Source organism: Mchenga conophoros, linkage group LG12, assembly GCF_057382185.1.
Source record: "Mchenga conophoros isolate Kocher_MC1m ecotype Shallow Benthic linkage group LG12, M_conophoros_male_GT1.1, whole genome shotgun sequence".
In the NCBI taxonomy this organism is placed as follows: Eukaryota; Metazoa; Chordata; class Actinopteri; order Cichliformes; family Cichlidae; genus Mchenga; species Mchenga conophoros.
The window spans coordinates 28,322,503-28,344,139 of NC_140537.1; the positions used below are offsets into that span (position 1 = coordinate 28,322,503).

A 21,637-nucleotide genomic window follows, 5' to 3' on the forward strand; every position below is an offset into this window, starting at 1 on the left:
GAGGGCTGGGTAGGGCTATCGACACCAGGGCCATTGTTTCTCAGCGACCCCCATTCAGGGTCATTTAGCATGTGACACCTCGAGGGGCACAGTGCAATACTAATGGCACAGAGGATAAATAAATGTGCCAGCTCCCTACTCTGACCTGAGCCCAGATCACAAGAAACACTAAGGCAAAATAGATAAGGGGAAAGTGAGATTATGGACTTGCTATTGGGAACAAGGGGAAAGAGAACAGAAGGAAGGTAGTGGGAAAAACCACATAGACAAAGCACTTTGAGGAGCTCATCTGCATACCTGAAGAGGGTGGGTCAGTGAGAATGTGTGATCTATCACACTTCCAGTGTAAGTGATGGGCAGGCTAGAAGACCTTTGGTGCCAGGAATGTTCATTGCATGAAAGTAATATGAGAAAGAGACATTGTTAAAGGGGCTGTAAACAGGCTGAACAAGACTCACCCAGTTTACCAAGGCTGGGTGTGTCCTAAATGCAGAAGCTCGACATGATGGGGAAACACCCATGAAAGAATGGAGGGGTAGGGTGCCTACAGGTCACAATGCGGTCCTGGCAGGAAATTAAACCCTAATTCCTCAATACTATGTTTATATATTTTTTGCTTACTGATATTAATATTGCATTGTTAGTGTTGCACAGGCATCATGGTCAGTCTTTTCATGTGAAGTATTGGCAAGAAAGTGAACCCTGACCTGGGGCTTTAGAGAGTACCTGTTAAGTTGTTAACAACTGTTATTTATATCTTTGAGTTGGTGATCAGGAAAGTTTTCCTGTGACCACATGCTGAAACTAGAGTCTTCCTGTGGTTGGCATTTCTCCTCAAGAGACATTTCCTGTTACCACATAACACCCTTCTTTCCTCTCAGTGCTCCACCAGAAACAACTGAGGCAGCAGAAAACTACAAATGCAGATAGCAATGTATCAGCTACACAAGAGGTCTGACAATCTCTGTCACCAAAATGAAAGGTTCACAGATGCAAGAAAATGGTGAGAAAAGGTAGGAATTTCAAGTGAAAAGATGTCCACCAATTAATGTTGTGAGCTGCAATTAATTAATAATTATAGTGGGGCTTTTTTCACTCCGTTCTCTTCTTCACTTTACCGGTTCTGGGTTTCTAACTATAATCTGAGAGGGAAGCTGCCAACAGGTTTTCATTTCGAAGGAATAAGCTAGACCTCACGTCATTCACTGACTTTGACATGTCTGTCGAATATACATAATTTATCTAAGGTAAAGCGAACGGTGTAGGAATACCTGAAGGGAGATGTTAGCCTGGGAGATTATGATCTATGAACAGGATCACTTACGCCAACACGGCAGCAGAAACTTCTTAAGAGAGGAAGCCAAAAAAGATGAAGTATAACTCAAACACAGTCTTGGTTTTCAATCAAGCTTTTAATGAAAAGATCATAAAATAACAGTTTATTTTTCCTCACTGCTGTACATTAAGACTGCAAGGTTATGAGTGCTGAGGTCAGCTGTATTACACTTTATGACACTTTGAGTTTGCGAGCCACGCCGCTGCACACGGTTGTGGCTCTGACCTGAATAAGAGCTCTCTGAGGAGTGGAGATAAAGACAGAGAGAAAGAGAGCCCAGCCTGGGTGCTGCCAAAAGCCACAAAAGGTGAGAGAATCTCACGTTAAACACTAGTGTATGAGCATGTTAGAAGTCCAGACGGTAGAACGTGTGTTTACATTGGTGAAGGTTTATGCACATGCTTGCTGAAGTGTACCTGGGCATATACACTTTTGCATGTGAAGTGTGTTTGCCAAGGGGGAGGCCTTCTTGCCCTTTAATTATTTATGACCAAAGTCCCTACATGTCCAGTCGCGAGCCTCTCAGGCCATGGATCCTGATCCATTATTGAGAGGCTGTTCCCGAAGAAAACCTAAGAGAAAGGGTCAATACGCCCGCTTTATGGGCAACTCCACTAATCGACTCTTCAGTATTTCTTAGCAGCTAATTATGTCTTTCCATTAATGTAGTGCACATGAAGGTGACAACGTGCCTTTAAAAATTAATAAACATAAATTAACAGTTATGGATGAAAATACGCTGCTGGAAACTTTACTTCAAAAACAGGATATTCTTGTTACAGAAGGACGGCAGAAAAACAAGAAGTCTAAAGGTAATGGCAAGAGAGTGCATTTCTGTAAACACAAGCTTTGAGGTAATTTGGTGTGTTCAGTTTATTAGTCACAGAAAGTACAATAAATACTGAAAAATTCAGCAAGGAGCGAGATAAAGTCCACTGTGTGGTAACCGAAATAACACAGGGTCAACAGGCTAAAGCCAGGGTCTCGTGTGCGTGTGAGATAAAGCAAGGGACAATAAAGCTAATAAACAAGGTTTAATGGCACTGGAGGCCATTTTAAAAGTGGCTTTGGTTAAGTCTGTCAAGGTAAGAAGAAGAATCTCCATAATATCTAGACAGACCAGCCCCTCTACTAGAGAAAATGCCTGGAGAGGATGGCAGAAGTTAATGACGACGAAAAATGAGATGGAAACTTGGAAGTTTAAAGCCAAGTACGGTCTCTCTGGTGAGTTTCCCGCTTTGAATATGTCACTTTAAAGCTTTTTTTTTTTTTTTTTTTAAAACAAAAGCAACTGCATATTGATATGGTAGCTCAACAAACACAGCAACATAGATGAGGTAAGAAGAGAAAGAAAGAATAAACCGTCAGTTAAATCGGAACTGATGGGAGAGCATCTGGGTTTTCCCAAAGACCTTGAAAAACATACAAAGTGCACTTAGTAAAGCTATCGTATTCAACGTTTCTAAAAATCCTCTGATGTTAAACTTACAGATACTAAAAACATTATGTAGTTAGATTTAAAAAAAAAAAAAAAAAAAAAGGAGTAGCGGCAAGTGGTTTAATAGAAGAAATGTAACAATGGTTGAGAGGAAAACGACGGCTGAGAGGAGAGATCTGTGGGTTACGTGCACATTTCTGCTGTGTGTTTGTTTGTTTGTTTAAAATATACATAAAATGTCAGCAGGATGGCAACACCCAGGGAAAGCAAGCTCGAAAAGATACAGTAGCCTCTGCGCTGCACAGGCAGGGACAGCGTCCTGTCTGTGTCCACAGAAACACACACACACACACACACACACACACACACACGTACACACAGGGTTTACTTCCACTGGTGTGCAGTCATTCAGTGAGACCTCAAGAACAAATGGGCAAAAGAAATGTAATAAAAATAAAATAAAACACCCATAGTGACTTACTTGAACTAAAAACCCTACAGACTGTCAGGTATTACAGAGCAGATAATTAATGCCATAGACCATTTTGTTTTTGAGTTAAAAAAAAATAAAAAATAAAAAAAGGACGCGAAACAAAGAAAAGAAATTCGATTCTCCCACAAATAAGGTCAGCTTCACAGATTGTGGTTAATGGCTATGTCTTGTGTCTTAGTTTTGATTCTCAGCTTGAAATCCTCAAAACAAAAAAACAAAACAAAACAAAAAAAAAAAAGGGGGGGGGGGGGGTCCTGCCTCCACCTCAGTCTCACACACTGAGCAAATTCTTTGAAAAAGGTGAGGGCAGGCCCAGAAATAAATACATTCATCACTGACAATAGACATTTGATTAAAAAAAAAAAAAAAAAAAAAAAAAAAATAAGAACACTGTCAATAAGTGTTTGCACCAACTTTCTTTGAGGCTCAGCCAGCCAGAGTTTTGTGCTGCTTTTACCCACAGAACACAGGCAGCTTTAAAAAAAAGTTTCAAAACAACATCATAAAAGCAGAAAACTGACAATAACATTCACAGTTAAGACTACCAGATAGGCTTGTTTACATGCAGTGAACAAATCAAAGCTACATTCTCCAGATAGGTTTCAAGAACCGCCAGCATAAGAGATGTACCACGTCGGACTACGAAAACAACCCAAAATATTCAAGCATCATTCACCCACACCTACATATTAAGAGACCCAAGCAGCAGAGGTATTCCTCGAGTGTATTTGGGTAAACAAAGAGACAAACATTGAGCTAAAGACCCTGACTAACAATGCCTTTTGATTAATACGTCAAGGATGCACAGCCCCCCCCCCCCCAAACACACTTTCTGTGGTCCCATCTGAAGACAGGCCAGAGGGCAGGAGGATTGGGGCGCAGGGTCATCCCAAAGCCAGCTGGCAGGGAGGGGAGGGGTGGGGAGTGCCCCTAAAACCACACACCCTCCCCTTAATTGAATATGCAGTAGTTCACTCCATGTTTAACGCTATGCTTTTGTTTTGGCAGCAACCTCTGTGGAAAAGCATCTTTCACAAAAAAAAAGAAAAGAAAAAATGATAACGCACACAAAACCATCTCCCTAACTGGCCGAGCCTCGACTGAGGTCTGTAAAACTGTAAAAGTTTATGTAAACAATGAGATAAATACATATGTTTCTTTTTAGAGCCACACATGGTTCCATAATCATTCAAATGTGCTTTGGTTTAAAAAATAGTTTGTGGATTTGGGTATGAGCTTTTTTTTTTTCTCTCCTTTTCTTCTTAGTTCTTTGTACAACGTTGCAACTATTTCTGAACATAGTGTGTTACTAACTAAAACGTAGACTTGTTTTGAGCTGCCTCACCTTTGTCAAGGCTTTTTGTGTTAGTTGAAAAAAAGTAGCCCCCTGTTTGTCTTAAATATGAAACTAGTGTTTTGCTTTTCCCATGATCAAAATACAGAGAAATTGATACAATGCTATATTTTACAAATGTAGCTGAGAGTCTGCATTCACAGATGCAGAACAATCCCTGAAGTATTTGAATAGTAGTAGTAATAGTAGTAATAATAGTAGTAATAGTAGCATGGTCACAGTTTGGAGTTCGTAGTATGTTTTTTTTCCTTTTTTTTTTTTCTTCGTTACGTCGAACAAGCAAGCATTCAAATGCAGCTGCAAAAACCTTTGCAGAGATGGCTAGAGATCGTGTAGTACAAAACACCTTTTGCATTACAGACATTACACTGTACTGCAGTAAGGGCTGCGAGTACAACAACGTTTGAAGGCAATGCATTGTGGACTCCCTCTTCGGCTAGAAGAGGTCACAAGCAACAATGTATCAGGCGATAAATAACACGTTTGTGGATCTAGGAATGGGTGGGTGGGGATCGAGGAGTGTGAAAAATTCAGATGTACCATGCAATCACTAAACAGCAACTGCCTAACAACAAGACACCAACATCCAACATAAGTAACAAGTCTGGGAGCCCAAGACGCAGGTACCTTAAAACGGTAGTGATGTTTGTGTAACTGTAGCTGCATCCCTATAATAATCAAACATTTCACAGACCATAACATGAGGACGAAAAGGAATTACAAAAAAAATAATCATGAGGACAGGTAAACCAACATAACAGAGGAATGCCTATAAAAAAATTAAAAAAAAACCAAACTTGTAGTGAGGGTTCATACTCTACATTAACTGTTAAGAGGCGATACACTGGACAGGTTTGAGTGAAACAGAAGAGACAACGGGGGGCCATTCTCAACTTGTCATTGTTTACAATGAGGTAAAGCTTGAAATAGTTTAAAAATAAGTTAAAACTAATTCTGTGATATAATGGAATACAATCAGGAACAAAAGGATGCCGCAAGAGACCAGCGAGTTGTCCAGCTGTCCAGTGCATCTCTGCTTCTCCCTTCTTATTACAAGTTTTCACATGTCTGGCTCACAAAAAAACAAAACCAAAACAATTAAGTTGAACTTCACATTAAAATTCTGATTATATTTTCTTTTTTTTTTCTTTTTTCTTTTTTGGTCTGAACAGAACACATAAAATGTCATCAAGTCCTGTTTTTAAAGTCATGGAATATAAAGTGATAAGGACTCTGGATATAAATGAAAAGGAAACAGGAAACATGTTCAGGGAACATGTTTTTGTTTTGTTTTTTTTTAAATAAACTTTACCAATTTTTTTGGGTGGTAAAGTTTACGTCATACCAGCCCACCAATCAGCACAAGCTTTCCTTGCAATCCACAAGACCCTTTGTCAGTCATTGGCCAAAAACTCCATCAAAAGAGTGGATTTCTTTCTCTGGACTTTGAATATAATTCATAATTTGTTTTATACAGCAAAAAGAAATCAAAAGTGAAATAATTTAGTATGCTATATATCTTAAGTACATCTTTTTAAAAACTTTGGTTATGAACTTGTCTAGCAAAGTTTGTTAGTTAGCTCTGTTCTCCTCAACATTCATAAGATCTTTGGAACTCTATATATCTAAACTAACCAACTAAGCACTAGTTGCTCCAGGCTGGAAGCTACAGTACACTTTGAAGTGGAGCCACAATGAACAGGGCACCCAAAAGCTATATCTGACAAGTACAAACAACAGCTAAAAACAATATTAATGTGTAAAATCTATAAGCATTAAAAACCTGTGTTGAGAGATGGGCAGGTTAAAGCATTAGATAAAAACTTACCATAATCTACACACTTTTTACAATTAATTACATAGGAACTTTCAACTAATCAACATAGAGTTTGTAAGAGTAATCAGAGGTAGAGAGGTCACAAGCCTACATAAATAGACTTTTCTTTTTTCTGAGGGGAGGAAAGCTATACAGACAGAAAAATAAACGTACCCACTGAACATAACGCTCAGTCTAAAAACACCCTCTTCACCTTATCCCCATGAAACCACCCGCCCCGCCCCGCCCTGCCCTGCCCCAACCCAACCCAGATCCCTCCCCTCCACAAGAAAAGTCCCAAGACCTTCCAGTTTAAACATTCACTGAAACATGACAAGTTGTTTAAGCAAAAAACAAGTACCTCAAGGGTTCATCTGTCCAACCAGGTTTCATTCCTGGGAGCACTAGCAGGCAAATCTGAAAACAATGAAAATCTTCTCTATATTAATGCAAACAGCTGTAGAGAAGACTGAGTGTTTGTCATCTGTGAAACAAAAACTTAAATCAGTGTCCTCCAACGTGAACCTTCTTTCAAGAACTTCCAGTTAAAGCATGGAGATGGTCCCAAACCCAGTTACCCCTCCTCTTAAGCCCCTTTCAGACATGTTTTCTGAGTGCCTCAATGAGCACACCAAGTTACTTCTCTGTAAAAGTAGTGACAGAATTCGCATTAGATACCGTTTATGTGTAGCTTTTAACACAGCAGAAGTCTGAATGCATGCAGACATGAGATTGTGACTGAACACCTGCGTAGATGTGAGTTGCTTAGCCCATAAGAAAAACAATAACATGCACATAACTGCATTTTATCCCACCAGATCTGCTTCTTTGTGGTAGTAAGATGAAAACAATTACTCTCTAATACAGTTTTGCTGTTCCCAATCCTGAGGAGAGATCTTTCTGGGGGAAAGCGGTGGCGTACAGCCCATGCAGCAACACTATTTAGCAGGCACACTTAGTGTCAGTGGCAAAGAGAACTACAAAAACAAAATTGGCAAAGAAAAAAAAAATTACTTTTCTGTGTTTGTTTTTGTTTCTAAGATTTTACATTGTGTTCCTGAGTGCACTGCTTTCCTTTACAGTAGTACAGTTTTGCTCCTTGCCAAAAGTTCGAGCTCTTTATTCCTAATGGCCCACCACCTCAACTCTTTTCAAGCCTTATTATTTTACATTATATTCCGATTTAAATGAAATCCTCTGTAAAAACTGTGTATAGTTTGATTTATTTTACACAATCGTTTGGAAACAACTGTGCAAAATAAATAAATTTTTTAATACTGACCAAAATAATCATGATTGGGATTTTTTGCCAAATCTAGCAACTCTCTTCATCACCTTCACATCTATGACGGTATAACTGTGAGAAATATGGATGTAGAAGTCATCATGTCTGTATGCCAGAAGGCCATCACTTTAACAGATTGGGGTAGCGAGCAATGTTACATATCCCATGTCTGAAAAGGGCTTTATATACAGATACCCATCACCAACCAACACAACGAAGCATATAAAGCTGTCAGGGTTAAAATAATCTTTTTGCTGAATTATTGCCAGTATTGTTTGCACGTGGTTTTTTTTGGTCAAAGTAGCACTGGAGTACACAGGGGACTCTTGAGTCATCTGAAAACTTCAGAGACTCAAAGGTAGAAGAGAGAAAAGCTGCTGAAGGGTATGAAGTGAGAGGCTTGACATTATATCAGTACCCACATTCACATTTAACAGACCAGACGTTATGCAACTCCACCATTGCTTTGTGACTTTGGAGAGAGACAGCAGTAAACTGTCCCTTTAGAGCTCCTGAGAGGTGAGCAGACGTTGTTCGATATAAACAACAACTGAATCCTTGCATCAACAAGATCCCACCATCACCAAGAGCACACTGTGGCTAACGGCTACATCATTCACTTAGCCAGGGCATCATAAACTGGATTAATATGTAGAACTATGTGTATGTGTGCATTTCTTTGCTTTTGCGATGGAGAAAAGGTTTGTATTTTCTATTCCCAGAGTTCTTTGGCTTGATGCATTTCTAAGAGGGTGAGGTGTGCATTCTCAGGTGACTGATGAGGTTGCGCTGCTGGGTAAACTTCCCCCCACATAGCTGGCATTCATACGGCTTCTCTCCAGAGTGGACACGCATGTGCTCTGTCAGACGGTACTGGCGTGTAAAGCGCATGCCACACTCTTCACATGCAAATGGCTTCAGGCCGAGGTGGCTACGCATGTGGCGTGTCATGGTTCCCCTCTGGGTGAACATTTTGCCACAGATGTTGCAGGGGAAAGGCCTGGTCAGCCAGTGGCTCTTTTCATGTTGTCTCAGGGTTGCTGGGTCTTTGTAGCTCTTACTGCACACTGTACACTTGAACGGGCGCGTTTCAGAACCAAAGGTAGAAGGACCTACAGTGGCAGAAAGGTCCTCGGCCTCCTCCTCATCTTCCTCTTTCACAAAGGTTCCTCCCTCCTCTTTGATGTAGAGCTCATCCTCAGTATGCGTCTCTACATGAGCATTGAGCTGTTCAGAACTGGGGAAACCCTTACCACAGGGAATACACACATAGAGGTTGTCTCCAAATGCTGGCTCAAAACCTTCCTGCCTGTACACATAGTTGGCGCTGTGGTGCCCCCCTGCAGTTCCCCCTCCACCTCCTGCAGTCTCTCCATCACTCTGACCACTTTCCTCACTGTGATCCTGGCCATTCTCTCCTCCTTCTTCCTCGTCCTTACACTGGAAGGACTGGTCAGATGTGAAGCTGTTCCCACTGCCACCTCCAATCCCAGATGAGCGGCTATCTTTAGGACCAACAATTACCCCATTAACCAGGGGCCTGCTGTGATCTTCAGACTTCAACCCTGAAGCCTCTCTCTTAGGCCATTCATTCTTTCGAGCTCCCTGTCGGGACTTTTTCTGTGGTGGAGGACCCTCTGGCTGGTTTTGGATTTCCTCTGAGGTTTTAGAGGAGGAGTTGAGGTCCATGGTCTCTGAGATGCAGGTGTCTGCACCCGGCAAGGTGGTAGACGAATCATCCAGTGAGGCACTGTTGGTTGTCGATACTGAGGCAGATTGAGGGGATCCTTGGGAGTTGCTGTGTGGGCTGAGGGCATCTGTGGCTGTGCCCGCAGAGGGTGGACTCTTCTTGGAGAGGTCTAGTCCAAGGTCCGGTTCCCCCGCACTTCCTCCGCTGCTGAGGTTACCATTACTGCTTCCATTCCCCCCATTCCCGTTCTTCCCAGAGGTGCCAACAAACATCTCGTCATCTGAGAGCTTGTCCCGAAGGCCTTCATCTGGCTGTGGCTGGTCGGCATCGGAAAGGGTTGGAGGATAGTGGTTATTGTGGCCAGTAGGGGTAGAAGAGGAAAGCCGCTGGTTGTTTAGACGCAAGCGGCTAAGGGGACCTGGAGTGGAGGGTTTACCTGGCAGGGGTTTCCCACCATTGCGCTTAAGCTTCTTTCTGCACAGAGCAGCAAGGTCGTGGAGCTGGAGGTAGCTGGCTGCAGTTAAGAGGGCACTGAAGTTCTGCTCATTGCTCTGGTCTGATGAGGACAGTAGCTTCCCAGTGTAGATGAAGTCAAGAACTTGTCTGAATACCGAGGGGTTAACCATCTCTGTGTCGAGGTTGATGAGGTTGTCATGGAGGACCAAAGATTTAAAGTAGATGCTGCTTGCCGCCAGGATGTTCTTGTGGGCACGGAAGAGAGCATTCTCCACCACAATGATAACATCACACAGGAAGCCCTTGGCTCTCTGTTGGTTGAGTTGCAGCAGCAGTTGTTTGGCATGATTTGGCAGTTCCATTTCCTCCGCCCTTCTTTCCCCTCTCTCTCGTCTCTCTCTTCCTACACGTGCACCACCTCAAGCTGAAAGAAACAAAACAAGGACATGATCAGTATTACATTAAAAAAAATAGTTTTATTACACTGAAACCACATAAAAATAATGGGTTATTGAGAAAAGAAATAAAGAGTGGTGTTTCTTAACAGATAACGCAAAAATCAATATTTAGTGGCATTGGCGGTGGATGAGGGGGAAAAAAAGGCTGAATAAGCAATGTGCTGTAAAGGCTTAGCTAACGCTTCTCTAATGGCAAAATTGAGCTCACTGGGAAATTAGCAAACTGTTAGCAGTGCATGCCATATAATCACACAGCTGCTTAGAAACTGGAACCTTCTCTGTGTCCGACTTTTCTTTTTAAACAAACTGTAACCCTACATGGATCAAGTTCTGACTGTACACATTACCACTTATCTGGCACAAAGGTCGTAGGGGTGGAGGACAAGAATGGGTAAAGTAACTTCTTTCCTAAGTTGCCTCATTCCACTATCTCACCAGAGTAACTAGTTTCGATGGGATGCCCTCTCTGGAAACTCAGCTAACTCTAGTCTCCATTAGGTCATGGTAATGTCAGCCCTGCCCTATTGTCTGGGGGTTGGAGATCTGTGGAAGAGCAGGGCTGGGGGGGGGGGATTAGGTGACACCTGAGCAAGAAAAACTACACAGGCGCTTGGGCAAGAGAGGAGGGGGAGGGTGTGGCCCCAAGGCAAGGACAGCACCACTCGATCCTCCAGAGGGGCCCTTATTTATGGAAATAGGACGAGTGAATCCAATTCACTGCTAAACAACATACTGATGGCCTAATGGTACACACCACAGTACTTCTATTTCTAGTTTTCTCTACAAACACACATTTTGTGTTAATGCAATAGATGCAAAACTTCTGAGGGCAATATCAGTGGTATGATTTGGTTGAGGCAGCAGTCTGTCCATGTTTAACGTTCCCTCAAAGCCACAGGCAAGCTTAGACAACACAAATTTTCAATAACCACAACAGGGTATGCCATACTACAAGAGATTACAATCTAAGACAAAGAAATGTTTAATTCAAGTCAAACACATGTAGAAATTGCCATTTTAAGTGCCAAGCAAGAGCTTTGAAATCACATTTAAAAACACCCAGCACCAAGGGTTGAAATGGATCTGCATGTTGTTTAGTGATTGCAGTGTGCACATCTCAAACAGTGGATGAATCAACATTTGAATAAAAAAATAAAAAAAATCATTTTTACTGTAAATAAACAATAACATGGTTTAATTTGTGCTCAAAATCCTGACTCTATGGGCAAAAATACCAGCTGATATCAATATTGTGCACAGATCACCAGATTAAAAAAAACATTCTAGAGTTAAGACACCAGTAAAAGAGGAGACAATATTAATATTGATTCAATAATATGAATTGACCAAAACGAACTATATTAATGACATACGTAGTAACTATCGACCGAGGTAGTTACATTAGCTCTATAGTTTAACTTGAACTTATTCTAGGTTAATATATCTTAAGCATGATGCCCTTAGATACCTTTTAGTAAAATTAAAGCACACATTATCAAAAAAAATTCTGAATTTCTCTCCTTGTGTATACCATCTCCTTAACCTAACTTCAACAATCATACAGCTTCTGTATAATGCTGTAGGTATGAGATATGCAGTAGCAGGAAAAACGGCAACGAACAGCTGAAAGCAACAAACTAAATATCAGGTACTGATAACGACACATTACTACTGGCATTTGACCTGGTCTTAGATCAAAGCAAAGCTTTTAAAGAATATTTCAGTTTGTAATAGATGTGAATTATCCTCAATTGTCCTCAAAACGCCATCAGGGCAAAAGCATAAGTTAAAATTCAAGTAACTGTATCTGTTTAAAATAGTTTTAACTGCACAGTAAGTAAGCACAACTAAGGAGTCCATCACAGCGTTAAACAAAGACATACATATCCTGGCTAAGGCCCTCCAGTATCCCTTCAAATACTACAGAGAAAAACAAAGTACCACTAAAGAAGATGGCACACTAGACATAAGAGACTTGTTAAGGATGGTAATGACCACCCATTATTATAGTCAAAATTAAACACCATCAAAGAACAAGAAGGTTAAAATTTTAACCTGGTAAAGAGTGCTGAGTGTATCCGGTATGTAGCCAAGCTGACTCTGTCACAGACTAGCTGATACAATCAGCTGAAGTGATCATTACCCCCAGGTCCAGGCCTGGGCTTGCCTCCTCTGCTTTGACACTTCTACTCACGATCTTCTTCCCCTCCCCCGTTTCTCCTCTGTACCTCTCCTTTCTCTTTATCTTCCAGCCCTCACCAGCCTTTCACCGGGCATGCAGACACATCCCAGGAACAGCTCACTGTCCTGTCCCCAATGTAAATCATAATGAGCTATTCTGAAAAGCACAACCCAGATGTGTTAATCGTACAACAAGCTAGGGGAGTTTACGGCACTCAGCCCTGCAGGCGGTAATGGAGAAGAGGGCTACTAGAGAAAGAAGGGCCTCTACTGTGATGCCAGCCAGGAAGCCATATATCAAGTCTCTCTCTTAACATACACACACACGCACGCACACCTCTGCAGGCTTTATGGGGGGATTCAAGAGGCTTTTCCAGCGGACCAACATAAAAGGGGGCTGGGCTCACAGTAGAGAAGCCAGTTCAGGAGAGAAAAAAAAAAAAAGAAAGAAAGAGAAAAAAAAAAGCCCTCCCCCATCACCCTCCACCTCTCATCCCTCGTTGTCTCCCTTTCCTCCCCTCCATCACCCACCCAGCTACCCTCTCCCCCTGGCCCCTCCATTGCTGTGCTGTGCCGGCTGGATTCCAGGGAGCCGCTAATGGATTATGGCTGATCTATATGCAGCTAGGGTAGGACACGTGTAGGCCCGGCTCACCTTCCAACGATGCTGCCCAGGAAAAAGAGGCATGATACCACAGGGGACAGAGAGGCCTGCACCATGAATGTAGCTCCAAGTGTGACTGCATGGCACCCTTTCCACCTAGAAACATTTCAATACTACAAACCACACCATTGTTCCCGTTTAACTCCGCAGTTAGAGTCAGGGATGATGTATCAACTGACAAAAACAGCAAAAAAAATAATACTATTTCCAGCATGCCAAAAGACTAGTTTCTATGGATAATATTAGTAAGTTAGAAAGCAGTCTGCAGGGTTCGATCACCATAGTTTTAAGCCCTACACAAAAAGGCTGGTAGCTCATTGGAGAGAAAGCATGATAGCTGGTTTAGAAGGGCTGTAAGAAAGACTTCTCTCTCTGGCTGAACACCCTACAACATACCAACTAAATTCAGCCCAGGGAGGTTGTTGTCTTTGAGCACACACAGTGGATCAGCTTACCATTCCCTGCAGTGTAACCTCTTCAAAAACTATGACATAATGATAGGGGCAAACTCATCTTAAAAAAAAAAAGAGAAGAAACAAAGCGCCCTGCTACTTATCCTCAACCTTGACTTGTGTCAGGAGCCTGATGATCAGGAGATGAGAAGAGAGGTTTACACACAACTCACAAACACGGCAAGGCTCATGCACGCGTGTGCAGATTGTAAAGTAGAACGAGTCAAAGAGCCCTGGGCACTGAATTAATGTCAACCTTTGAATTAAAACTGGTTACACCTGAAATTTGGATGATCAGGTTTGACTTTATTTACCACCCCTGTTTCTGCTTACAATTTTCCAGCGCATATAGATCCAACAGCAAGTCGGTGTTCATGTAGCAAAGGTGACAGAGAGCTGTGGCACTAATCTCCTGAACACAGAAGTAAAAAAGCCAAGAGAAGGCAGAGGTGAGCCAAAGTCCTGTGGTGCAATAACAAAACACACCCTACTGCTGTGAAAGGTCATCTGCTAACAACCAATAGAAATCAGGATTGACCAGGATTTTACATGCAACTTTTGTTTAATTGGGGCTTCTTTCACAGAGATTCATTTAAGCAAGAGATAGTACTGGGTTTGTAGAACTGCCATCACACAACATCAGAACCTGCATAAAAGGATCAGTGGTAGAGACAGATAGGTAGGAACGATTGAAGTAGACACAGAATGAGAGGCAATCAAGGGCAGGAGCAAAAGGCCTCACTGTGTGTGTGTGTGTTAGATGTGTGCATGTGTTGTGTGTGCACACACACACAAACAGAGTATGCTGGTGGGCAGAGAGAGTGGGGGAGGGGTTGGGGGGGATGGTACAAAGCCAGTTTGAAATACAAACACCAAGCAACCACCTCTGAGCCATTTCAACATGGCTGACACTGCTGCATGGGTAAGGCTGGTCCATGCAGGACTCATGGGTACAGCAAGGACCAGCTGTGGAAGGACAGCTCATAATAAAATGAGATTAAAGTAAACAGTTAATTTAAAAAAAAAAAGAAAAAAAGAAAAAAAAAAGCTAACTACTATGTATGCTCTTAACAGACATTACATGTGAGCTACATACGAAACACATTGAAGATTTATCAGGTTGCTCTAAACCATTCCTGACAATGAATTAAATTCTTTTCTTAGCAGAGCTGTGCAGCAGGGCAGCTCACAGTATTTTATTACAGGTGATATGTAATGCTAGTTAGTCATGCAAATTAACATAATCATTTCCATTTTAGTCTCATTTGATTGGTTACAAAGACGCACGTTGTTTTGTTTTTTCATCCTGCTACACGGCCTTTACACTGCATTACTCTATCACGCACACACATTTAAAACTTCATTTAGAACATCTGTTAGGCATATACATGATCCAAAAATCAGGTCTCTCCTGTTTCCATAAAGTTTCAGAAATCACATTACAGCAAAGGCTCCACAAAACTCAACCTGGTTAGATTCAGAAAAAGCTTCAGATTTACACAATAAACAACGAAAAAAAAAAAAAAAAACACAACCTTCAATCTAAAACCTTTTTACAGTTTAATTAAAAAATAAAATAAAATCATTCACTTGTAGTAAGATCAAGTCTTTTAGGCAAGTTGGCAATGCAGGCATAAGACAGAATATAGAAGGTAAAGATGACATATAAAGTCACTAGCTTCAGTCATTTCTTGAAATAGCCTGCCTAAACTTGCAGGCTCAGTGGTAGATTTTTAAGTGCATCTAGTGCTGGATCCATTCTGGATGTAATCTTTTCAGAAAAGCTGCAGAGGACATATCCTGCTATTAGAAAAAGCTCAATAGGTCAAATCGGTTCTGTCCTGTTTTTGGAACATTCCGTTTTTCAGAACTGCTGGACTGCTGGGTGAACAGGTGCATGATTATAGTATGTATGTGAACTACAGTACCCTGACAGTTTGGGTGAACACTTCCAGTGAGGAGTTCAATAGTTAAGCAAGATAAACAAGTCCTGCCCACAGTGCAGTGGAATGACAAGAACCTCATTCTGTTTATCACCGATCAGAAAGCTGTGGCCACATGTGTACATCCTAAAACCTTACACAGCTATGCTGGCATTCAGACCATAGATTGTCGTGTAACACCAGGGAAGAGGAGGAGGAGAAGTTTGCTGATTTTTTTAAAAAAAAATGAGATTAAATCCTTTTTTCCTTACCACATACCTTTAAAATGGGAAATGAATCAATTTATTCTGTGGTATGAATGATATCTGGAGGTAATCTTAGCTAATAAAACAACAGCAACCAGTGCCAGATGAATTTTTATTTTATAAATTGTCATCAACTCATTTAATGAGATGATTTAGTAACTCTAGTTTTTCAGCTGTTTTGTAAACGTGGGGTGTAGATGCAAGTGCAAGACTAAAAATACAGCGCTAGAAGAAAAATGTCATGAGTAGATTTTGCATAGTACATTTCTCTTATATTTATAGAGACATTCGTTTGTTATTAAACTTGATGTTTCTCTTGTTAGTACGGGTTAAAACGCAAAAACACAGATTAAAAAGAGAGATTTAAAGTCTACATATAAGTGGTTTATTTCTTTGTAACTGTAAGGGACTGATTTTGACTAAGATGATAGTCTTATAAAAAAAAAAAAATTCAAACTAGCTGATGTATCTATTGGTTATGTCTAAATTTCTTTACATGCAGTATTAACTCATTTCTTTACCAGGAGGTAACACTTACTGTCTGCTAATCAGGTCTGTGAGTCGATCCCCAGTTTTGTGAGTGTGTGTGTCTGTATGCATTGGATCGAGTGCCATATGAATCTGTGTGAATGAGAGGCTATAGTTTATAATGGGAACGCTGCTGTGAGTGGTCAGAAACACCAGAAAAGTACTAGTTCATTTAGTATCTGGCAGTTGGAGGTAATGGAATTTAAGATGAGGCTATATGTAACAGTTTTCATTGCTGAAAAAGGACTTTGTTAAACTCTCATTTGAAACATGAAACCTGAATCTGCTTTATGCACTGAAAGAGTTCCAACTACCATTTTCTCCTGCTGCCATGGATTTAATATGAATAACTTTGCATCTCTGCTGTGTCTTGAGTATCGTGTTCATCTAGAATGTCCTCAGGAAAAAAACTAAATAAACACTGAGACCTTCACCAGCAATCCTGTTTAATAACTGGTGCCCACATACATCACAGTGCATGCCCTCACTAAAAGCGCAGTAATCAGCCACTTCACCGACAACTGAACATATGATTGGTATGATAAAGTGACCTCTGTCTTGCGAGACAACAACCCCCAACCCACATGACCTGATATCTAATGCTTTGACTGAGGACATCATGTTGGGCGAGTAAGAGATCTTGTATGGTCCAAGGTTTTACAGACCTGCCAGCCCCCCCTCCTCCTTCAGCCGTTAAACACTGCGCAACCTTCTGGCTATCAGCACTACATTCCACATTCTTCTTCTTAAAGAACAACAACAACCCTGTCCCGAGGTGCTTTATCCACTGAACAAACCAAACAGCCTCTGAACAGGCAACCACCAAATAGAACAGACAGCTACACATAGATACAATAGCCCAGAACAATCTATAAGTCCCCATCCAACATGTCAGCACATATAGCCTAAGTAGCCTTCTTACTGTATTGCACTGCCCACACATGCTGCTGTAAGCCTGCATCCAATACACTATGTGTGTGCTGAGAAAGAGAAAGGACAAGACCAACTGGCCGATCATGAGGCACACACACAGACCTCAAATTACCCTCCAGGCCACACTCTGCAGTCCATAGTAATCAATGAAACTAGTCACACTGACCACTTGACTTGGTCATTTTTTATTTGTTTGACCCTTGCTACTTGATCTCTGACCTAAAATGTTCATTTGACAAAAGCATCAAAAAGTACAGCGGTTACTGTACAATATTTTACAGGATTTACTGGAGAGACCAGCTTGCCCACATAATCCATTTTCAGCGTAAAACTTGATCAACTCTATAAAAGTAAAGCGATCAATAGTCTCACTCAGTTTCTTCAAGGTTTATGAGATGGACTGGTTTAAACACAATGGATTAAGCAGTTCGCTCATCAAAGCACTGTGCTTTTACTGTGCTGATATCATCAAGTGCTTCAGGCATAACAGCCAGGAGTCCCATTTCTCCTTTAGAGGCTTTTCCAAATTGGATTATAAAGTGCAATACACATTTGCATGTGTCCCGTTCTTAACAATACAGCTTTTAGGTGTGTTGTTGAAAAACACACCTAAGCTACCCCTCCAGCCAAATTTTGAGGTTGGCAGACAGAGCAGCTGAGCGCTACACCTATATGTAATCTTTTTATTACAGGCTGCAGTCCCCTGCAACTCTAACCAGAAAAAGAAGCCATGAAAACAGTTGGATTTTATCTTACCTTTACTCTACTATCAAAGCAAGAGCTTGAAAAAAATGATAACAATGCCAACTTGAAATGAATTCACACCAATGATCGCAGAAACAAACAGTTAATGTGCAGCTGAGCTACTGGAAATGTGTGCAAAATAATTTTATCATGTGTAAAATGAAAGACATTCGTTTCCCTACCAACTGGCAAAATATGAGACAACTGACCATTTTTCTACAGCCGTTTTACAAGGGGGTAAGTACATTTCGTCAACTGTTAATTAAAGTGGAAATGTTTCCACAGAACTACACTTTGGTTAACAGCAGCCAGTCGAGGAAACGCACATTACTGGCATTCTTATGCCTTCTTATCGCCATGCCCCTTGGTACTTTAACAGCAGTAATCATGAGGAGCAGAGCCGCCTTCACACCCGAGTACATGCATTGTTTTATTGGCTTACTTTAAGTTAATGATGAAGTAATTAACGTACTGGTGTGATTTTTTTTCCGCCTTTTAAAAAAAAAAAAAATGAGGATGCTTATTTACTGACAGAAATCAACGACAGTGTAACAGTGTTTCTATAAAACAGTGCAGTTATAGGTCAGAGTGTAACGTGACACCAACGCTGTAGCTGATTACAAAGATGGTAGCTCTGGTAGCACCAGCGCACCTATAGTGCTTCTAAAACGTACACCCCACTGCATCGCTAGAATCGACGTTTAAAAAGCAACGTTTCAAACCAGGCTCTGCATGCATCCAACATTTTAATGGGTATATTTGCAAGACACTCCAGTTAAATGATTTTAATGTGCCTCACATAAGACCAAAGTGGCTTAACCTACATATAAACAATAAACAAGTGGTACCATACTATCTACAAACATCTCAAAGACTATCAGCTGATTGCGCAAAAAAAAAACATGCGCAAAATCCACAGAATCTGCCCCGCTCCATTTACCACACAAAGTGCAATTCAATACCAGCTGAAGAGATCTGCTCTGCTTACGCGAAAGCGATTGGTTTTAAAGAAAGATTCAACTAATCAGCTTGCAATTTTGTAAACAACTCACTGAACACGTTGGACTGCAAAACTGAGAAAATGAGGTGAAGAGTAGAAACGTTTTAGCGTTCATATACCACGTAGCGACGTGCCGTCCGTGGACCCTTTCTGTCCCCCTGATGTGCTTTGCCAACCTGGTAATTCTTTGGTACACACTCGTCCTGTGGGACATCTCTCGTAAGCTCACGACGCCTAATTAAAAATATAAAAGGAGCACATCGTTCGCAAACGGCGCATTGTTACAGGTTTGGGCAGAGACCGCGATATGTTCGAACAAATAATGTGGGAATCCTCGGCTTGCCAAGCAGGCTGGTAGAGCCCCTTTTTGTTGGCACGCCGTGGAAAAAAACACCAGCGTAACAGCGAAAACCTCTGCGATTCTTGCAGTGGGTGGTAGGAAACGATCCGATCAAAAAACGACAGAAATACGGCTCCGACAAACATTTACACGCCGCGGCAAAAGGAAAGAATTCATTTTAAATACCTTCTTACATCGGTATGGTCGTTCTCAAGCGGTCTTTACCATCCTCTTGCTCATCTCACAGCCTTCGGGACGCCATGTTGCAAGCTTATGACGTTAGCTTCCTCACCCCTGACCCACATTTGAATAGAAACCAGCCCCAAAGTGCAGCAGTGAAAACATCCTAATGTGGGAGGGTTTTCACTTTTTTACATCAGGAATCTTACTAACTTTACCTGCAAGATGGCACAGAAGGAAACAAAGAGTGCTATTTTCTTTCATTGTGTTCAAACATCTTAAGGCCTTCTCCTCCGAGCAAACCGACCCAGTTATAGTCCTACCATCCTGCTGTGTGCAGGTAAATGCTCCGTGAGATGCCTGACTTTAAAACTAATTTTGTAATATGTGTAATCTATGAAGGGACTGTGACGGGGAAAGAAATAGAAGAAGGGAGTTAAGTGATGTGCAGTTTTAGAATCGATTTACTAAGACTTGAGGGGTATTTTTATATGTGGCATAAGGGATTGTACACGAAAAGCTGTAGTATGTTTTAAAGCGGACTGTTGAGTGTATCCTCTTTTATCTGCAAAGGCCTTCACTCCTAAAATATGCCAGTTCGGTGCGCAATGCACTGGTGATAATACATACCACAACCACCACAGAAAACAGCATTAGACTTGATAAATCTCTTTATCAGCTGGACTTAAGACGGCTGCATTGCCTTCAAAACCTCAAGCCTCAGTATCTAAATAATGATAAGGGGAACCCATTGACTTTCTGTCTGTTTTTCATATTTTTAAATAAAGACAACGTAGCTTAAATTTGTGTAAATACCCGTTTTTGCAGTTATCTTAATTCATTTATTTATTGTTTTGTTTAATGGGACTGTGATGCCTGGTGACAGAACTGGCTTAATGATTTCAAAATATATATATATGAAAGCAAGTGAAAAGCAGAAAGAGAGGTTCAGAAACTGGACCAGATGTGCGGAAGTGTTGCGATACGCAGGCTCCTCCTCTTAGCAAAGAGAACCAGGCTTCTTATTGCCTCACTGATAGATTTCACTGAAACACGACTTATTCAGAATAGTTGAAGAGTATGCAGATGTTAATAATGAAAATCTTAAAACCGCATTAGCTGCAAGGGGTTGCATCCTCTCAGAATCATTCGCCGTTTCCCAAGTAAAACCTTTTGTGTTTATGTGCTTAAATTGAGCCGGTCACATTCCGTGGAAGTCGGCATTATGGCGGCGTGCCAAAGGCCACTTCTGACACTGTGTGGTTGCCGCGGAAACTGCATACTCAGCGCGAGGGGTTACGTAATCAAGGTGCTCTTACGTGCTCCACGTAAACACAGGTAGAAGATTCCCAGCAAATGTGTGTGTGTGTGTGTGTGAAAACTGTTTAAAATCTGCTAGAACTCTTCTATCCCAGCCTACGTTCACTGGAAATGTACATAAGAAATCATTTATCAGGCGGACTACAGTTTGTGTTATGCGGTGTTGGATCGTTTGCCCAGCTATGTTTGTAATCTAAGAAATGTAGAAATTACTAATTATTGTTTGAAAATTAAATTAAAACTTTGTTGATAATTTAAATAAACTTACAAGATTCTGCCACACTTTACTTTGTAATTGTTTATTCAGTTGGGCTATTAAAAAACTAGAGTCGAAACACATTACTTGCACTGGAAGACCATTTTCATTGTGAAGTCCATGATAAAACAACATCTTCCAAGAATGTGTCGCATTTTACAGTTGATTTCCTTTCACAGTGGAGAAAATAATACATTTTTAACAGTTTGCCTGCCGTGGCATGTTGACATCCATCCATTTAGAAATGATCCAACTCTTAGGAGGAACTCGGTGTACAGAAGGACTAAATTTTACTTGTTATTAACAGAGGAGGAACTAGAATTTTTTTTCACTCTATAAACATGATGAGGACTTTCAATCAAGAGCCAACAAGAAGAAGAAAAACATGTCTAAAACATAAAATGTCACAGTTCATACATTTATACCAGTAAGCCCCGAAAAGTGATAGATAATTAGAGGAGCATTCAAAGTAACGGCTTACATATTGACAGAAAACAACAATTCAAATAAAACTGGTTTTATGTG

At 41.1% G+C, this 21,637-nt stretch overlaps 1 protein-coding gene across 2 annotated transcripts; it reads right to left on the reverse strand.

Moving 5' to 3' along the window:
- Window positions 1–7,479: 7,479 nt before the first annotated feature.
- hic2 (hypermethylated in cancer 2) lies at window positions 7,480–19,656 on the reverse strand. 2 transcript variants are annotated; one of them, XM_085295032.1, is made up of 2 exons: window positions 19,543–19,656; window positions 7,480–10,292 (listed from the first exon to the last, which is right to left on the reverse strand). In XM_085295032.1, the coding sequence occupies exon 2, from the start codon at window positions 10,228–10,230 to the stop codon at window positions 8,467–8,469; it is 1,764 nt and encodes a 587-aa protein (XP_085151158.1). In that variant the 5' UTR covers window positions 10,231–10,292; window positions 19,543–19,656; the 3' UTR covers window positions 7,480–8,466. The 2 variants fall into 2 exon arrangements, with proteins under 2 accessions (XP_085151158.1, XP_085151159.1); XM_085295033.1 differs by having other exon boundaries at window positions 19,551–19,625.
- Window positions 19,657–21,637: the final 1,981 nt, after the last annotated feature.